General features: G+C 39.6%; 1 protein-coding gene across 1 annotated transcript in view; it reads right to left on the bottom strand.

The window, feature by feature from the left end:
* Positions 1-1,852: 1,852 nt before the first annotated feature.
* SKOR2 (SKI family transcriptional corepressor 2) overlaps positions 1,853-21,011 on the bottom strand; it is a 39,468-nt gene continuing 20,309 nt past the window's right edge. The window contains exons 6-8 of the mRNA XM_081800942.1: positions 15,724-15,791; positions 7,585-7,650; positions 1,853-2,492 (exon numbers count right to left, since the gene is read on the bottom strand). Coding sequence (XP_081657068.1) covers positions 7,588-7,650; positions 15,724-15,791 — 131 coding nt within the window. The 3' untranslated portion in view covers positions 1,853-2,492; positions 7,585-7,587. The remainder of the gene's footprint in view (positions 2,493-7,584; positions 7,651-15,723; positions 15,792-21,011) is intronic.

Raw genomic sequence — 21,011 nt, 5'->3', positions numbered from 1 at the left:
GACTCAAAGGTCATGAGAATAACGACAACAGCAGTTTCCAAGTGCTCAGGGAAAGATGCACAGCTGGGCTTCTATGGAGCCTGGAGTTTAGGAGGAGAACTGGAAGGCATAATGTGCTTCTAGCATCCATGGAGGCCAGTGGCCTTCCCCAAGAGCTTGGCCATTAATTCAGTTCAGAGCTGTGTCACCATTACTAACTCCAGGCTCTCAGACATACTTGTCAATTTATCTAGTTCTAATGTCCCTTTTGCTTCAAACTTACTTGCTGATATTTTAGCACTAATGACTGAGACGTTTCAAGTTGCATTAGAAAAAAAGAATGACATCTCAGGCTTGTTTACACTGCCAGTTGATGCAGCTGCAAGACAAAGGCCTTCAATTCATCTGTACGTCTGTTAGTTACTTCAACCTGCCCAGTCTTCTTGCTCTGAGAAGCGCTCTGGTCTCTAAGGTTACACTGGGTTCTGCAGAAAATGACCATTGCTGTCCTCTGGTGGTAGGTCATGAAGCCAGGGCTGTGTTCTCACAGATGATTTTCTGTCACCTCTGGCAGTATTGGCTTCAAGTACAAAGCTAAGGGTGCTGGGCTTCCATCCCTATATGTAATGTAAAGCTTACGTGGAGAAAATGCCCCACCAAGTTGACTGCCCAGTTACCCTCCTAAGTACAGCTGCCATTTTTAGAAATGTGTGCCATGTCTGAAGGGCAGTGTGAGCCTCATGCTCAGACCCAGGCCAGAACACCTCAGAGAGAGCATTCTGCCCTGTGTGGTCAGTCACAGCATCCTCATATTATTTTCTACTAGTAATCACTAGGAACCCATCCTCAGGTTCCAGGACCTGGTTAGATCCCTTCTCTGACTGGCTTCCTGTCCTGCATGGGCTAGGAAGAAAATCACTAATGAATAGCTCTCCTTTGGGTTCTTAATGTGACAGCCAAAGGTAAGAAAATTTATCTCAAGGGTAAATTGTGAAGCTTTTTTTTTGATAGTTCATGATAATGAAGATGGTGGGGGAAAAGTATCAAATATCATGGTATGCTTTTGAAATCTGTCAAGAATGGCACTGGCAAGATGCCTCTTTGGTTAGGATGGTCTTTGGCAACCTCATGGTAAGAGGTCTTCCACAGTAGATTTCTGTGCAACTCAGCAAGACCTTAGAAATCCTGGCCTCAAAGGAGTCACCATTTTGGTCCTTCTATCTCATCTGAGAGGCAGAATGTTTGGCATACAAGGATCTTGGGGGGCACTTGGGTGGCTCAGTTGGTTAAGCATCTGACTCTTGATTTCAGCTCAGGTCATGATCTCGGGTCATGGGATGAAGCTCTGCATTGGGCTCCACGCTCAGTGGGGAGTCTGCTTGAGGATTCTCTCTCTCCCTCTCCTTTTGCCTCTCCCTCCACAGTCGCTCTCTCTTTTTCTCTCTCTAAAATAAATCAATAAATCTTTTAAAAAAGAAAGGGATCTTGGACTTTGATTCCACATCATAGTAAGGAGGGAGGCACAATATCAACACCATCACCAACACTATCAGAAGACCTAGGAGGAATACAGAAGCTTCCCTTGGCCATACAAAGATCCTAACATCATGGGGAGGACTCCAGCTGCTGACAGTGGCCAAAGGCTAACCTAGACTTTAATCATCATTTTTGAAGGAATTCCATTTTCAAAAATAATTTATTCAAATATTTTATGTCAAAATAATTCTAAAAAGTACTCATTTCTATTAGTCGCCCCCAATCAAATGTGTATTTAACTACATGAACACCACTATTACTTCATAGTTTTTTTATTATAGACTTTTTTTTATCCACATGAATGTTAAAGAAACTACAACAGAGTTAAATACCATTTTTGATAACATGATTATATTCTTAATTACACTCAATATTAAACTGTAAAATATTTCCAGAGGAATACAATCTTCATTCATACAGCAGGCAAAATACCAGAGAGGAAGGGGCCACATGAAAGTCTGTCCAGTTTGCTGTGAAAAGCGGGTTTGTACGGCTGACACCGTCCCAGCTGTCGAAACGTGATCCCCACTCCTAGGACAGGTCTTGTGTTTCCACCAAGAATCACTTCTTCAAACGCAACAGACAGTCTTGCAAAGCCGCTCTCTCCACATGGGCAGCACTGAGATCACTTGGGGCCGTCCACGGATTTCCCATTCCGGTTGGCTAACAGCACTCCCACGCTCTGGGTTCAGTTGGCCTTGAAAAACACAAAGACTCAAACTTTGGTTCCACCAAAAGATGCGACAAGCACTGGCTGCTCTGGTTGGCGCCCCCCTCCCCCCACTAATGAATGGCCGCTACAGTCTATTTTCCATGGTTGTCCATGCTGCTTTGAGGTCACTTGTCCTTGGGTTCTCCCGAACCTGATTTTGTATTGGATTCCCAAGCCCTTTCAATTCGCAGTCTTTATGTGGGTCAGAAGTGCTCAGTGGCAGGCTGTATCTTACAAGAGAACAAGAGTAAGTGGTTCTGTGCACCTGGGAGAAGACAAAAAGCACGGAATGAGGACTTCAGCACCATACAAAACACATCAAGTGGCATTTAGTATATCCTGAGAGAAGACATTTTTAGTACCGTGTGGATAAGATGTTTCAACAGTGACTATGAAAGCATCTTCCTTTTTACATCTATTTGCCTGCCATCTTCGTTTATACATCTCCGTGGACATTGAGCCAAGCTAGAACGATTACATCAGAGTGTGCTGGTTTGCTATGCCTTCTTTACAGTAATGCCATGTTTGCGGGGTTCTAGAAGCTCAGGTTTGCTTAAGACAGCCTGCGGTGAAAGGGGCAGACAGAATTTCATGCACCAGTGCCCTGCTGGCTTTGGCTGGACAGCCCGTTACATCTATTTTTCTTGTCCTGAGGTGTTAGGGCAACAGTAGAAGCATGACTGGAGTTTTGTGATTCAACATCAACAAAACCATTGGATTGGCTATTAACTGCATATTTATAACGGATAATAGAGGATGTGAATTAGGCCCTGATCTCCGGGTATGAATCAGAGGAGAGCAGATGAAGTGCAGGAGGCAGAGCCAGGCAGCTGGGCTCAAATCCTGCTGTGTGCTCCCAGTGAGACCACAGACCACGTACTCAGCTCTCTGCAGGTCAGTTTTCTCAGCTGTAGAATACAGTGAAAATAGCAGTCCTTCTCTCAATGGGTTGTTTTGGAGATTAAATAAGATAATTGACACAAAGCATTGAGCAGAGTAGGAGCACGTTGTTGTTTTCAATGGAGACTCTTGAAAGAACCTGGTCTTCTATGTCTGACTACAGATGAAAGAAATGGATATGCTATTCCTTCCCTTTGTCTTTGATCTATACAAAAGGAAGACACGGAGTGTTCTATTACAATGCCTCTATATCCTTTTAAGAGCTTTTTCTTGTTATTATTTTTGTAGTAATTATTCCAGAACTGAAATAAAAGTAGCAGAAGTTTACCAAAGAGGTAGATACTCTTAGTACAGGAAGAAAAATTCTCAACCTCTCCAGAAGTATGCAAAGTAGCCATTTGTGATGAAGAAAATGCAGACATGGGTAAAAGTAGGTTGATCGTACCCTAGGGTGTTATATATGCTCTTGAGCATATTTTAATAAAAGCAGCCCCTTTACGGGAAAGGAAGGAGAGTATGGCAGAAGTCTGGTATGCAAGAATGATAGTCAACATTTTAGACCTGGCAGAAACTTTTATCAGGCTTGGCCACCCACAGTTTATAGATGAGAGTGAGCCTCAAAGAGATTACATGATATTCCACTCAAGATAACATAGGGAGGTAGTGTCAGACTTAGAAGGCAGACTCCTTCCAAACTGGCCCAGCGATCGTTGGGAGACAGAGAAGTGTAATAGAGTCAAATAGACCTGGATTGAATCCTGGCTCTGTCACTTGTTAGCTAAGTGACCTCACTGAACCTCAATGTTCCCAGGTAGGAATGGGGATAATAATAGAATCTACCTTATAGAGTTATAAGGGTCAAAAGAGATAGATAATGTGGCAAAGAATTTAGCCTGGTATCTGGCATAATTAATGCTCAAGAAATGATAGTTATTATTATTTCTGGCTTGGTCACGAGTTTCTCTATGACTATGAACAAGTCATTTCCCATGATCCACTTTCCACTTGTATAAAATGACTGAAAGACCTGGGTGCTTCAACCAGCTACATGGAGGACATTTGTATAATGTCAAAAGGTGTTTGGGGGGGGCGCCTGGGTGGCTCAGTCAGTTAAGCGTCTGCCTTGGCTTGGGTCATGACCTCGGAGTCCTGGGTTCCAGCCCCACATCAGGCTCCCTGCTCAGCAGGGAGTCTGCTTCTTCCTCTGCCCCTCACCCCACTCGGACTCTCTCTCTCTCATTCTCTCTAAAATAAATAAATAAAATCTTAAAAGGTGCTTGGAAGAAAAAGAACGCAAAGTGATAGTTAAATTAGTGTTGACATCATGGCACTTCTTTGGGAATATAGATTTCACAAAGATTACATTGGGTATCTAAGCAAGACATGGGTCATAGAAACAGAGAGACTGTCAGGAGTAATTCTGGGGTTAAAAACAGTCTTAGATGCAAGTATAATACACACAACATTTTGAAATATTTTTTTCAAATCATTTCCATTGTACTTGTGAGCTTACAATGAAACAAATATACAAAGTAGTCCAATGGCTAATCTACCAGGGCTTGTTTTAGGAGGTAGTTTGAAAATAAAGAAAGCAAACTACACTTAACACAGCTGGTAGCTAAACAAATAGAATTCATTGCCCCAAAGGGAACTATGCCTAGGTTGAAGAAAGGTTTAGATAAATCCATGGGTAATGGGTCTTTAAGGAGTTATCAAGGCAAAGCTAAGTGCATGCAGTGCATGTGCCTAAATTTCAAGTCTGGTATTGTTAAGAACAACAGTTTGGCTCTTCTAATGGAATTACACAGTTAGTATCCTCATCTGGGTGGACCTTTATTCGACTCAACATGGAATTTCTTCTGTCCTAATGTAGGGCAAAAAAGATTTGTAGAGCAGTGATATGTGGCAATACTTGTTCGGCTTATTAAGTGGATTGCCTGTGGTTTTGAAAAGCTTCCTCCTCTTAATAGTCATATTGGAATCCACTGGGTGGCAAGAACACAGCACACTACCTTAAGGGTCACTCTTGCATAAGACATTAATGCATCAGTCCCTAATTTGGAAACCTGTGGTCACTCAGCAAGGCAGAATTTGTCTCTCTCCCTTGGTGTAATGATTTTTATTTTGTAATCTCTCTTGGGGCAATTCCTTGCAGGGTTGGCATGTTGAGAATCAAATACTGCCTCTAACAATATGGTCGTGATTCTCTGCTTGGCTGATTTAGCTCAGCATTTAAGTAACCACTAATCTTCTGAAAGCACCAGGGTCTACTTAGAGAAATCCCTGTTGTCTGCAAGGATGGAAACAAAATCAGCATGAAGGAAGCATTAGTTACTAAACACAAATCAATCTTTTTTTTTTTTTTTTTTCCACCTAGCTGTGCTCGATGTCATCATCAGAGGCATGGTTTCTGGGCAGTGAGTCTTCATTTTGTAGGTGCAAGAGCAGTTCATTTTAAGCAGACAAGATGAGTTGGGGAATCAGAAGGAGTAAAAAGAGAGTTTACTGAAGTTCCTGAGTGGAAATCAGACTACATTCTAATGGATAAATCTCATAAACGTGGAGTAAAAGAAGCCAGATACCAGAGAACATTCTGTACAATGTTCTTTACTAAAGCTCAAAATCAGGTGAAGCTGATCTTTGTTGGGTGGGGGAATACCTGGGCAGGGGTACAGGGAGGCTGTCTGGGTGCTGGAAACCTAAGTGAGTTCTTCTTGTGAAAATCTACTGAATTTTGATTTGTTGACTTCGTGACTTGTATGACTTGATGATTTCTGGACTTTGATGAATGTGTGTTATACTTTCATAAAAATGTTATTTAAAAAGAACACATCCTAATATATTCTCTTTAACTTGAAAGAAAATTACTTTGATATTTTCAAATTATACCTATGAGATTATTTGGGTGATTCTTGCCTTGATTACCTTCATAGTCTGAGTTAAGATTTAGTGAAATCTGTTCTAAAATTATTCATTTCACACAACTGGTACAAACCTGTCTAATGAAAAAGAAATGCCCAACATCAACTTCAGGCTTAAGAAGAATACCTGCATATATGGAACAGAGCCAACTCACAGGCCCACTTGTGTATGACTTCATGGAGATGGAAACACAATGACTTATTATTTGATTGTCTCTCTTGCGGAAACATCTACTCACAGAGGACAGGAAGTACATGCATTAGGAGCAAGATGGCACTGAATCTAAAGTCAGGAGCCCTAGGATCTCTTCCTAGCTTTGCAACATGGACCTAAAACATCACATCTCTCTTCTCCATACCTCAGTTCCTTGTGTGTAAAATTAAGGGAACGCATATGAATGAGAGACCATCTTGGGGAGATTTTTGAGCTGCTGATGAAATGTGGGTGACATAATTATCATTATTTAAGAAAAATGCTGAAAATTATCACTAATAAAGATGATGACAAGAAGTGGGATTGTCATTTGTACAAAGATGGAGGAGGGTTGTGATATGCAGAGAGAGATGTGAAAGAAAGAAAGGGAACCACAAGCCGCCGTTGTACATTCTTTTTGCCAATAAATTCTATTAAGTTGAAAACATGTTCCAGAGGGAAGGCCTGGGAAGAATGATTCTGATGGGAACAGGTCAAACTGATAAATGACCGCAATCCTAGTTGGCCATGAGCACTTACAAATGCTCCCTCTGACATCTGAGTTTTTTCCTGATTTAGCAATTCCAGTTGTTAGGTCAACCTAATGTATTGTTACAGAACCAACAAGCCATAGTTTTTATATCCCTTCTATTCTAACAATTATATATGTCTTCTATGTAATCAAAAAGTTGCTTTTGAAATGTTTAGGTCTGTTCTGACTACAGTTATTGAATTTTTACTGTCTTCCTTGCCTTAGGAGCCCAGAGTATTTGTCTTTTAAATCATTGCCAGGGATGTGGCCTTGAACCTGGCTTCAGCTCTAGAGAAACAATGATTGGTTTAGGGAAAGAATGAATGACTCTTCCTACAGCGGACGTTCTCAAAGGTCCACATTGCCTGCAATTGTTCACATCACCGTCTGTCAGTAGCTCCCTGGAAGCCAGATTTCGGGAAGACTTTCAGAAGCAAAGGAGAGGCAGAGAAAATGAGGCACAGTAACTGTGATTGCTGACATGCCACTTTCATGTGGAGGGGCAGTAATCGGGGTGTCAGGGAGAACCATAGAGAACAGAAAACCTCAAAACCGAGTGAAGATTGCTTCTGAAGAGGAGTAGAGAATTTCCTTAGTTTTAGGAATTTTCCAAGGAATCTATAAAATGCATACGGCCACTCACTTAGGAAGTCCCATGCCTGGGAATAACAAAGTTCATCCATATATCGGCTGAAACACGGGATGCAACTTTACTAATCCCTTGGGCTATTGTGAATACACCAAATAAAGAACAAGGCTGAGCAATAAGAATTCCGAGTTCAGGAAAATCTCTTTCGTCTGGTAAGCTTACCTTTTAGCTTTTGCTGAGATGGGCACCAAGCTTTTCTTTCCTGATCAAGCTTGCTGCATAGGGGATCTGTAAGATAAAAATAAGCAAAACTATCCAGATAAGCTAAATTTAAAGACAGATGCATATAGAGACCCTTCATCATGCCTAAAAATTTGAATGCCAGTGAGTCCCCCCCTAAGGAGAAAAGGTCTCCATCCGATCATCAATAGTATGAAGCTTCCAGGTTATAGCAATTCCTAAGGCCTGTTAAAAAGAGTATCAAGGACAGAACTGGTGATCACACCGGACTCTTGCTAGAGCTAGTCTCTGAGGTCAGTATATGACATTTCACTTTCAGAATTTTTTAAATTTGCGTTTAATAATATGATACTATTATTTTTTTTATTTAGGTATGAAAATGAAACTTACGATGTTATAATGTACGTCCAAAATAAAGAGACAAGGATGTGATTAAGAACTAGTTCAGGGGCGCCTGGGTGGCTCAGTCATTAAGCATCTGCCTTCAGTTCAGGTCATGATCCCAGGGTCCTGGGATCGAGCCCCGCATCGGGCTCCCTGATCGGCGGAGAGCCTGCTTCTCCCTCTACCACTCCCCCTGCCTGTGTTCCCTCTTTCGCTGTCTCTCTCTCCATCAAATAAACAAATAAATAAAATCTTAAAAAAAAAAAAAAGAACTAGTTCAATGCTATCTTTCATTTAATTACAGTGACAAAATATGCTGTCATTATAAATCACAAATAAGATGAACTGAACATGAATTATTACTCTGGGTAATTTCCCAATAACTACTAAGAAGCATCAGAAATAATTGCACTGAGTGGAAAATAAGACCCCTGAGGATGCTACCTGGATAAACTTGAAAAGTGCTTTTCAGTGCTGGGACTTTGAACGAAAGCCTATCCCATTTGATATGTTACTTTTCATTAGAAGATTCAAATGGCTGAAATTGCATTACATGTTTTATTTAGATTTTCCTCTTCATTAACCCCAGTTAAGGTATTCTATCATTATGTTACTTACCTTCATCATGATAAAGCTAAACTCAGGACTCTAAAGATTTGAACCTATTTTATATTTAAAGAAGTGAATATCCAGCCTTCTAGAACGTAACGTGAAATATGGCTATTACATAAAAGCAGCGAGGGAAGTGCAATTATTTTCATCTGATTAGGCAATGCTTTTGAATACTGATACATATACGTTCCCCACATTTCCAGCATATTTGTACTTTGTTCTCCTGATCCACCATCCATAAATATGAGCCTTTTCTACTGGGAAGGAACTATGAATCTACAATGATGTGAGTGACTAAGATCAGCTGAACCATTGTGCCATAATAACTGGCCAGTCAAATCATGCTTTTTAATGGCAGGAAAAAAAAAAAAAAAAGAGAAGACTAACACAGTCATCTCACTATTTTGATACACAAACACAACATGGATGCATCTAACAGGCACATATCTGCTAAAGGCCACAGACAACAGCAATAAATTAATGATTCATTCAGTTAGTGCCATAAAAAGTTCAGAGTCCCAATCTCACATTTTAGGACGTGAGCTGAGATGAACTGGACAACTGTGACAAGAACAGTAACATAGGGACCTACTCTAGTTACCTCTTCTTCTCACTCCAGCTCATGCTATACCTGCTGTTAACAGAGACACACGTTTTCCATCACGGTGCGTGTTGTGATATGCCAAAACACATGGATCACCTCTCTCTTTAGATGCATGATACAACAGAGCCTCGAATGGAATTTTATTATTTAGGATAAGAAGTAGAAATGATGTAAGCCTCTGGGTATGAGGAATTACCTAATACAATGTGTTTGCACCACACTCACATTTAGAGAAAGTCCTCGACACCAAGATTCGATGCCACAACGATTTAGAAAGCATCTGTTCCATCCCAGACACTACATAAGTTGACATCACCTTGGGCTGTCTCATCAAAGCCAATAAACTACTCATTCTAACCCAAAGAAAAGGGCCTGAAGGACAATGCTTTCAGATCTATGTCAGAATGCCTTTTTCTTTCCTTCCTTCCTCCCTCCCTCCCTCTCTCCCTTTTCTCTTTTTTTTTCCCACCAGAAATAACAATGTAGCATTTTATTAAGGTGGGAAACTGAGAAGGAAAAGAGAAAAAGGACTCGGCAGGGGGAAAAAAGGATATTTCTGCATTTGAGTCCCAAACCTCCAGATGGAAATTTAAATCTGTTTGAAGAATCACCCCCACTCAAACATTGTTGCACTCATTTCATTAAAACAAAATGAAATAAAAGCCAAACAAAAACAAAGACCAAAAAGCATAAGGTTGTGAGCTGAAAATCATGTTTCTTCATCAATGCTAAGTCCTAAATCATGAATGATAAAGAATATACTAGCACATGGCTCAACTGTTCATGGAAATTACCCTATTTCCTTGATTCTAAAATGCATTTTTCCCCTCCCGTTTTAACATCTCTGAGATTAGATGTCTTATAATTGACGACATCTTAGAATTACAGCTGGAAATTTCTTTTCTTGTGATACGTCAAGTAATGGTGCCTCTTACAATTGACAGTTATTTGGGTTCCATGAAATGCAACAGTGGATTCACAGAGACCTCGGCAAGCACTCCCCAACTTGGGAGCTCAGGCTCCTAGAGGCTCCATTTGAGCTAATTATTCCATGTAAATTTCCTGTACTAGAACTTATAAAACCTTTTTTTTTCATTTTGACCAGCTTAGAAATCACCAAGATTGGCATGGACAAAGAAAAAAAAATCCCTCAGTTATATAAATTCTAAATTAATTACCTAGTTGGTGTTAGTCTATCAAAAGTATAAAAGGATAACTTCCTAGTTTGTGCCAAGAAAGAATTAGCCTGACCTCAGACATTCAGGTGGGTTAGCGTGTCAAAAGGAGAAAGAAGAGAAGGCCACATAACCAGAGAACTGTGATTGCCTTGTCAAGATGCATGGCAATCGATCAATAACGGGAAAAGGACCCACTGTAGTCAAAGTCTGTCTGCTGCTGGAGAATGTTAAGGCAGCATCACTTCGTCTGACTTGTAGGGACCTTCTTTTCTTGCATATTTAGCCACAAAAGCAAAATCCTCTAGTGGCCTAGGGAGCTTTTCCTAAAAACATAGTGCCGAACAGTAATTGTTCTATCTACCTTTTAAAGAGCATGTAGACCATATTTTAAAAACTCTCTGGGTGGAGACGGTAGAAGTCTGAGCAAATTCCCATCCTAATGAATCCTGGAGAATCTCCAAGGAAAGACCCTATCACTGAAGATCTGTGCCCTTGCCAAAGAGGGAGGGCCCCTCCGGCAACAATAAAGACCTCGCTCTTTTCCCTTCGAGGAAGCACTGTGCTCCCACCATCGGGAAGTTGTAAATTGCTTTTTTACAAGTCCACAGTGAACAAAACATTAGTACTAAATCTATTGATTGAGCGCTATTTTAATTGAGGCTTTTAATGAAGAACTTTTGAGACCAGCTTCCGGGGGCTGTGTGGGTCTGCAGTGTTCTGGAGAAAACAGCAGAGGGCACTTTGAGACTAGCACATTTTCTCCATCGATGGGCCTCTTACTAGCAATCCAGCAAGTTCGAAGGATGTCAATCTGGGTTGAGCCATTTATCACAAGCTCTCTTTTGCAGCTTCACAAGGTCCTGCAAGAATTATGACTAAAGAAGAGTATGTCTTCGACAAACCTACGGCAGTAGCTGCTACACAGAGGTACTTGATCGAAAAACGCTGTTGCCAAATTATCCCTGAAAAAAGTTATCAAGGCATCATAATGTGTAAATTATATTTCAGTCCTTGGAAAAACCTTAATCAAAAGGTTATACACTGAATAAAATATCTTCAGCTTCTTTTTTTAATTTTTAAAAATTTAGATATCATTGATATGTAACCCTGCATTTATCTTCTTCACCTTCTTCTTAATTGTACAGGGTGATAGGTTTTGTTTTCAAAATCGAACAAAGTTTTCCTAGAATCACAATCCCCTCGTGAATGAGAAATTTTTTTGTTCTGTGCTATACTACACACTAACATTTTCATGAACTTGTTAAATTTTAAATCTTTTGCATTTGGTTCATAGTGAGAAGAATATATTTCTTTGTTTGTATAAATAACTCTAGCTTAGTAAAGAAAACATTGTAAGGGCTTGAAAACCCAGGGCAGGGGTTGAGGACTTGAACACAAACTGTGTGAAGTACTATAAATTCTGATTTTAAGCTATTAAAAAAAAGTTATCTTGTTGCCCATGTATAAATGTTAAATAAACTGCATACGCTTTAAATCTGACATTGAGAGAAACGCACATTCATTTATAAATGTACAAAGAGAGTCAGTTATTTGACTGTATAGTCACCACCACTTCACAGTTAACAAACTGAAAAAGGAAGCGGTGGTGCAGAAATTATAGTCAGTGGAGAATCTAAAAATGCAGAAGCCAAAGAAATTTATAAGTTTTCTTTCTATAGCAATGATACCCGAGATGCTTTCGATATAATCTTTTGGATAAGAACACTGTGTAACAGCATAGGATAAATGCATTTTGGGTCTATGGGAATTGTTATAAAATATGATGGCTTTAATATATCTGAATTCTCCATTTCTGCAGGATGGGATGGGTTTTTATTTCATCTAAAGGGAAAAAAAAATGCCTATTCTGTAGGCAAATGACTCTTCTGTAATATATGCTCTGTAAACCTTAAATATAAAATAATTTAAATATAATACAATCAGATAATTCTGAGTGAATTGCCCTATTCCTAGGAAGCAAAGCATGTAACCATACTTACTGATGAATTCGATCATTCAACTAAAAATATTGAGAAAGTGAATAATTGTGATACCTAGCAACATCTTGAAAATTTTTAGGTAGAATTTTCTAAAGATATTAGCACCCCCCCGCCAAGTACTTTAGTAAATAAAACAAGCTGAATAAAAGATTAGATAAATTTCTGTTCAGGTAACCTTGAGTTTGCTGCCTCAATTCCAAAGCAGATGGTATAAGGTGAACACAGGTCCTTCTTGCACAAAAATCTATCTAGCCACCAGGACCTGAAAATCCTACTATTAGAGGTACTGCTTTGGGAAGGGGTGTGCCATGAAATTGATCACTCATACTGGCATAGCTTTCGATGACAAGCACGAGCATTTCATGTTGATTACGCACCTGTGCCTTACTATATCCCTATCAGGGCGCTAGATTAGACCTTACAACGAGTTCCTTTGGCTGAGGAACTGACACTTAATGGACTATATGGGAGTAGTCTTTCTTTCTTTTTTTTTTTTTTAAGATTTTATTTAGTTATTTGACAGAGGGAGAGACAGCGAGAGAGGGAACACAAGCAGGGAGAGTGGGAGAGGGAGAAGCAGGCTTCCCGCTGAGCAGGGAGCATGATGTGGGACTCGATCCCAGGACCCCAGGATCGTGACCTGAGCCGAAGGCATACACTTAATGACTGAGCCACCCAGGCGCCCGGGAGTAGTCTTGAACTAAAGTTTGCAGACCTTCCAGCTTGTGTCTGTGGGTCCCAAGGACAGTGCTTCCCATAATTCACCAGTATGGCTTTCCTTAGTCATTTTAGTAGTAGTTTTTCAGCACAAAAGAAAATTTGAGGAGATCAGGGACAAGCCAGGGAAATTTGGAAAAGAATTAAGAGGACCACTCTATGAGAGTATCAGAGTTGAGTCAGAGGTCATCCCTGGATGGTGATTCACTCAGCAAATGTTTATTGATAGCCATTTGATGCTAAACACCAATGCTAGGTATTGGAGGCACTGTGAAGACCCTTCCAGTCTTACGGCAGGAAACACAAGAGAAGAAGAAGGAGGGACAAATCATGTCTATTACATTTGTTTTCATGTTGTTGTCCTGGATGTGCTTTTGTGGATTTCAGAAATTATATGGTACCTACAGGACTGGGGGAACTATTTCTAGCTTCTCCCAAAGAATTTAATTTGTGACCAGGAACCATTTACTATCTAGAGAAATCTGAATTAATAACACTTGTCTAGATAAATGAATATATGATGATAAAATATTTTGTGATACGGTGTAATAAAAATGTTTAGTAATACCAGTTTATATCTTCCAGGTACCGAATATCTCAAAAGCCATTTTTTCTTCTATTAATACTGCCCGCTTATTACATGGAGGCAGTATCATTTCCTCTTTCACTAAAGCAACTGAATGTCAAAGAGAATTAAGACATTAAAGTTACATAACTGACCTTAAACAGGGACACTGAAATAAATACTTAGTCCCCTTTCCTAAAGCCCATGTTGCAATATTCGACCCCCCACCCCACGAAATCACAAAGTTTTGGTTGCATGTGTCGCAATTTTTGTTTTAAGAGTCTAAAAGTGATGTGCAAAATCAGTAAGGTCTTAAAATTTTACATCTCCCTGTCTCCAAATCTATACTTAAATTCTTCCTTTGGATCGGGGTGCCTGGCAGGATAGGCTGAACCAGCATGTGATTCTTGATCTCAGGGTGGTGAGTTCAAGCCCCACATTGGGTATAGAGACAACTTAAAAATAAAATCTTAAAAAAGAAAAATAAATTTGTCCTTTGGACAAAGAAAACAATAAGCATATTCCCAGCAAGTAATTAATAGCTCTTATTACCTAGGTATCAAAAGCTGAGAATGTAGATACATTTTTCTTTAACCTCTTTGGGGGCTTAGTTATCAATCAATTAAGAAAAATCCTTCTACACCCCACCCCCTCCTATTACTTTAGGTGCAAACAAAACTAACACAAACAAAACCGAAACAAGAAGAAAGGTCCTGTTTAAGAGGCATCTTACGCTGACGTGGCTTTCAGAACAGAGAATGTTAACCAGTACTTGAGGCCAACAAAAACCAGTGGATGTGTTAAGAGCATAAGTAGCACTTTTTTTTAATAAATATATTTTTTTAAGATTTTATTTATTTATCAGAGAGAGAGAGAGACAGAGGCAGGCAGAGGGAGAAGCAGGTTCTTTGCTGAGCAAGGAGCCTGATGCGGGGCTCGATCCCAGGACCCTGGGATCATGACCTGAGCCAAAGGCAGACGCGTCCCCATAAGTAGCACTTTTAACGCAGCTCCCAGAATGGGGAAAAACCTCATGAGCTACAAGGTTGTTTTAAAAATGACCCCTAGCAATCTCCATTAACACGAGCATGATTTCTCTGATGCAGAAAGAAAACATTAATACCTATCTTCCTTGAGTTATCCCGATGGAGAGCTAGCTATCTGGCTCTCTAGACAAGACAGGCAGGTATGCGTAGATACATCCTTAGTAAGATAAGAGGAACGTGGACCAGCTCAGAAACGTCAAGCAACCCAAATTATAATAATCATGCTGAGAATACCACTAAGGATCGGTGTATGTCTTTATCCAGGTGATTAAAAATATCTTACAAACATAGAACAGAAATTATTTTCCCTACTGTACTCATGTAAATCAGAGTATGGGAGACTGTTTTAAAAGGACTAATGATTAATACCAGATGTATCTGCATGGGGATGAAGGGCAGTGAATTCAGAACGAAAAAACCAAAAAGGCAACAAAAACCCCCACGACATGTATTTACCAGGCACCTTCCCGCTTCCCTGGTTCCACATAAATACATCTCAGCGTCCACTTTTCAATATGATTAGGAGAGGGTGAATAACACACTTCACTTGGAAAGAATCCTTTCTTTTCATCATCCTTCAAGTGAATTTAATTGCTTAAGTGTATTTATACTGGGTTTATTGGCAGCGGAGGGCCTGGCTCAGGTCTGGGTAACAAAAGGAGAGAAAGAGAGAAGACAATTGCCCCTCACTGAGCTTCTAGTGCATCCCAGCACCGTGTTCACATGTTTGCACAGTGGGAGACAATGCAGGTACCTCTGGTTCACCCACAGAGACAATTTACACATCTGTCTATTAACACATGGTAGGTAGTCACGTTTCGAGGAAACGTACTGACACATCTGTTTATCCTGTGTCTAAGTAAACCTTTTGGTAATTAGTATCTAAACCAGGTGAGAGGTAAGTGGTAGGTGGACCAAAGGGTTTCACGGCAAAAACGTGAACGGGTTCATACATTGGGTGGTTTGAAAACAAACCCATCAAGTGGCATAGATTTTTAAGTAGAAGTCATCTTACAATTTGTAACTGTTGCACCATTTCTTCTCGGTAGGCTAGTTCCCTTTTCATCTGATCTTGAAAATTATCTGGTAGGAGAGACAAATAGAGAAAGACATTAATCAGAGTCACAAAATCTTCTTTTAGCATTTTTAGTAAAAATATTACTCACGGTCCCAGAGAAGCCCATTCCCCTTTTTAAAAAGGATGGTGGTATTTTTTAAGTAAATAATGTAGCTGTTGGAAGGGATGTTTTCAAGGCTCCATAATCAGAACAGGCAGCGAATGTTGAGAGAGTAAGGTCTATATCTCATAGTTCACAGCATCCCATAGCCCATCTAGATAGATGATCCCTCGCATATAATAACTAGTCAGGGCACCTGGGTGGCTCAGTCGGTTAAGGGTCTGCCTTTGGCGCAGGTCATAATCCCAGGGTCCTGGGATGGAGCCCCATGTCAGGCTCTCTGCTCAGTGGGGAGCCTGCTTCTCCCTCTCCTTCTGCCCCTCCCCTTGCTTGTGTGTGCACACTCACGTGCATGTGTGCTCTCTTTCCCTCTCTCTCTCTCTCTGTTAAATAAATAAATAAATCTTTAAAAAAAAATAGGAATGTCTGGTGCAGTCATGTTCTCTACCTTTGCCTGTTTGAGCAGGTCACAGGTATAGAGCTTCCGCTGTCTTAGGAAATGTGCACCCTTGTGCATGCAGGTCATGCCTCCTGGGTGATAAGATGAAGGTCTGTTAGCCATGTCTGCCTCTCTGCACTCCCTAGAGACTGATAAACATACTCTGATTCTCCTAACCTGTGAACTCTCTCCCTCCGCATCAGCCTTACTTTGTGGTCCTCCGTGGGCCAGAAGAGGTTCTACAGACCTTGCCTCCATCTGAGAATGGCGGGGGGTTTAAGAAATATTGTTATGCAAACTATCTTTGCCATCCTACATAGTGATCATTTTTATTGGGAAATGACCTTCCAACGTGTATCGTGTCATTGCAACCTCTCCAGGTGATTTTTTAAAAGTGTGGACCCACTAAAAAAAAGGGGGGAGTGGGCCTGGCGAACTTTGGCATTTTCTGCCTTATATGAGAACCTCACATGATCTCCTTTGGACTCTGTGGTGGATAGTTAGGGCAGCAGTTTGGAAAAACCAGAAACTTTGTCACATCTTTTCCTCAGCTCTTCCTTTCACCTCTACAGTCGCTGGTGTGTGAATCCTTCCCAGTTTGCCATTGTCACCTCCCCAACATGGACACCTCTTCCCTGCATAGCTTCCCAACTGACCACCTGGCCTCTGGGCCCTGCCTCTGTAAATCCCTTTCCTTCTCCTGCTGAAAAATCTGTGATGGCTTCCCATTGCTTTCAAGAGAATAAATCCTTTCCTGCTGGTGAGATGCTGGGTACTTGGAAATTAAAAACATATCCTTTTTATTTTTTTGACTTCTACCTTTCTATACTATTTGAGTTCCTTCCCCAACCTCAAGCAGGTTTTTTAAATTAGTTAATTAATTAATTTATACTTTTTTAAGAGCAGTTTTAGGTTCACAACAAAATTAAGGGGAAGGTACAGAGATTTCCCCATATACCCCCTGCCCCCACACCTGCATATCCTCCCTCATTATCAACAACCCCCACCAGAGTAGGACATTGGTTACAATGGATGAACCTACAGTGACACATAAGCATCCAAAGTCCCTAGTTTACCTTATGGTTCATTCTTGGTATTGCACATTCTATGGATTTGGACAAATACACAATGACATATATTCACCATTATAATATCAGAATATCCACCAGTATAATAGCAGAGAAAATACAGAGTATTTTCACTGCCCTAAAATCCTCTGTGCTTTGCCTATTCATCCCTCTCCTCCATTCACCCCTGGCAACCATTGATCATTTATTGTCTCCATAGTTCTGCCTTTTATATTTTTTAAAAAGATCCATTCCCTAGTCTCACCTCTGAATTTGACATGAAAGGTATTGTAATAGGGGAGGGTACATGGCACAATGCAAGAGTCAAGGGGGAGTTATGGGGCAAGAAATGCTTGAGCAGAGATGTAGAAAACAATATTTTATACAAAGACATGGGAAGAGGCATAGGGAAGAGCAAGTGACTCATTTGGTTGCAGCAAAGAGGGTAGAGGAAACCCCTGCGTCCCATCACCCACCAAACCTGACTGTGGCACCTCCCTGGGATCCTAGAAGATGTTAAGGACAATTCAGAGTGGAATGGTGATGCTTAGTCCTTACTTAATTCATGCTCATTGGTCTATGATGGTACATTTAATACAGTTCTTTAAGAAAGCATGAAAAAAAAATAAAGCCATTAAAATGTCAGAAAAAATGGTGAATATTTTTATAAAATTTGGGTGGGGAAGGGTATCAAAGATAGAAAAACCAAAAAAGGGAAAAATTGATAGATTTGATTAGACAAAAATTTAAAAATTTGGTATGACAATAAATCACAAATAAATTGAACCCTCAACACGCAAAAGATCATGGTCAACATCTAAAGGTAATTGATACAAACAAAAGAATATTTGTGATGTGACAAAGACTTAATATATTAGTATGTAAAAAGTTTATAGAAATTAATAAGAAGAACACATTAAAAGAAATATGAGAAGAGAATATAATGGGCATTTACAAAACCTACAGCTGGAAAGTAGACATGGAAAGTGCTCAACGTCCCTAGCATTGAAAGGAAACGACATGAGCTACCATTTTTCCTTAAGTTAGAAGAGACTAAAAGAAAAAGTGCAATGTGGTGTTCCAAGAATGGGAGTATAAATTAGTACAATCTTTCTGGAAAGTGACTAGAAATTACATATCAAGAGCTATAAGAAGTTCCTACTCATTTATTTATTTATTTATTTATTTTTATTTATTTATTTTAAGATTTTATTTATTTATTTGACAGAGAGAGAGACAGAGCGAGCAGGAACACGAGCAGGGGGAGTGGGAGAGGGAGAAGCAGGTTTCCCGCTGAGCAGGGAGCCCGATGTGGGGCTCGATCCCAGGACCCTGGGATCATGACTGAGCCGAAGGCAGATGCTTAACAACTGAGCCACCCAGGCACCCCTTATTTATTTTTTTATTTAATTTAATTTAATTTTATTATGTTATGTTAGTCACCATACAATACATCATTAGTTTTTGATGTAGTGATCCATGATTCATTGTTTTCATATAATACCCAGTGCTCCATGCAGTACGTGCCCTCCTTAATTCCCATCACCAGGCTAACCCATCCCCCCACCCTCCTAGAAGTTCCTACTCTTCAACACAGCAATCCTTTCAGGAGTTTATAGTAGGGGAATCATTATAGATACGTGCAAGGATTTAGTTCCAGTGATGTCCATCGTCTAAAACTTTGATAATTTTAATGTCTAACATAAAAATACATTATAAACTCAAAATAGAGTAAAGACCTAAATGTGAGACCCGAAACCATAAAGAATCCTAAAAGAGAGCACAGGCAGTAATTTCTCTGACATCAGTCATAGCAACATTTTTCTATATATGTCTCCTCAGGCAAGGGAAACAAAAGCAAAAACAAACTATTGGAACTACATCAAAATAAAAACTTTTGCACAGTGAAGGAAACCGTCCACAAAACAAAAAGGCAACATACTGAATGAGAGAAAATATTTGCAAATGATATATCCGATGAGGGGTTAGTATCCAAAATATGTAAGGAAGTTTTACAACTCAATACCAAAAAGACTGATCTGATAAAAAATAAATGGACAGAGAACCTAAATAGGCATTTTCCCAAAAAAGATATCCACATGGACAACAGACACATGAAAAAATGCTAAGTATCACTCATCATCAGGGAAATGCAAATCAAAACTACCATGAGATGCGGTTACACCTTACCCCTGTCAGAATGGGTAAAATAAAAAACACAAGAAACAACCAATGTTGGTGAGGATGTAGAGAAAAAAGAACCCTCGTGCATTGTTCATGGAAATGCAGGCTTGTGCAGCCACTGTGGAAAACAGTATGGAGGTTCCTCAAAAAATTAAAAATAGAAATAGAAATACCAATAATTCCGCCACTGGGTATTTAACCAAAGAAAACAAAAACACTAATTTGAAAAGATATACATACCTCTATGTTTACTGCAGCATTATTTACAATAGCCAATATACGAAAGCAACCTAAGTGTCCATTAAGAGATGAACAGATAAAGAAGATGTGGTATATATACACACATGGAATGTTATACAGCCATAAAAAAGGATGGGTTTGTGTTTTTGTGGGGTTTTTAAAAAAAATGTTTTTTTTCCCATTTGGGATGACATGGATGGACCTGGAGGATATTATATGTTAAGTGAAATAAGTCGGACTGAGAGAGACAAATACCATATGATTTCACTCATATGTGGAATCTAAAAAACAAAACAAATGAATAAAACAAAAAGAAGACTTAGACCTATAAATACAGAGAATGAACTAAGAGTTGCCAGAGGAAAAGGGGATGAGGGGATGGCCCAAATGCGTGAAGGGGAGTGAGAGATACAGGCTTCCAGTTGTGGAATGAATAAGTCATGGGAATAAAATCACAGTATAGAGAATATAGTCAGTGGTATTGTACTAGGGTGTATGGTGATCGATGGTAGCTTCACTTGTGGTGAGCATAGCATAACCTAGAGAGATGCTGAATGACTATACTGTACACCTGAAACTAATGTAACATTATGTTTCAACTATACTCAAATAAAAAATTTTTAAAAGAAAGTACATTTATGACTCCCTGTAGTAGTGGAAAGAAGCTCATGTTAAGTGAAAAACAGGAGAGTAAAAAATGGGGTGTATAATATTTCATTTTGTTAAAAAAAAAAAAAAGATTCAACATGCATTTAAAAAGCTGAAACTCCAAAATGTTAACATTGGTTATCTCCAGGTGACAAGATTATGGGTGATTTTTCTCTCCTTTTCTTTGTATTTCTGTATCTTTATGGTTTCCTACAACAGGCATGTGTATAACTTTTGAGATATAAAAATTGTTAATTGGCAAATGGAAAACAAACCCTAAAATTTCTGCTATGTTCTAAAGGTTGATGAAGGCACGAGTTAAGTGGAGATTAAAAAAATCATTAAGCTAATTTCTCTAATGAGACTTACTTAAAACCCAGCTCTTTCTAGAAAATGATAATATAAAAGGAGGTAGCAGAGAAAGCACCAATGTGCAGTGCGCCACCCAACACGGTGGCAAGGACTGTGCTCTGCAAACACGGACAGTTTCAAAGCCCAGGGTTTTCCAAACAGCAATAAAAAGTATGCAGGCTACATTCCCAGGACC

This window comes from Leptonychotes weddellii, chromosome 13 (genome assembly GCF_054177405.1).
Source record: "Leptonychotes weddellii isolate Sample4059 chromosome 13, ASM5417740v2, whole genome shotgun sequence".
Lineage (NCBI taxonomy): Eukaryota > Metazoa > Chordata > Mammalia > Carnivora > Phocidae > Leptonychotes > Leptonychotes weddellii.
This window is presented reverse-complemented; position numbering and strand designations above follow the sequence as displayed.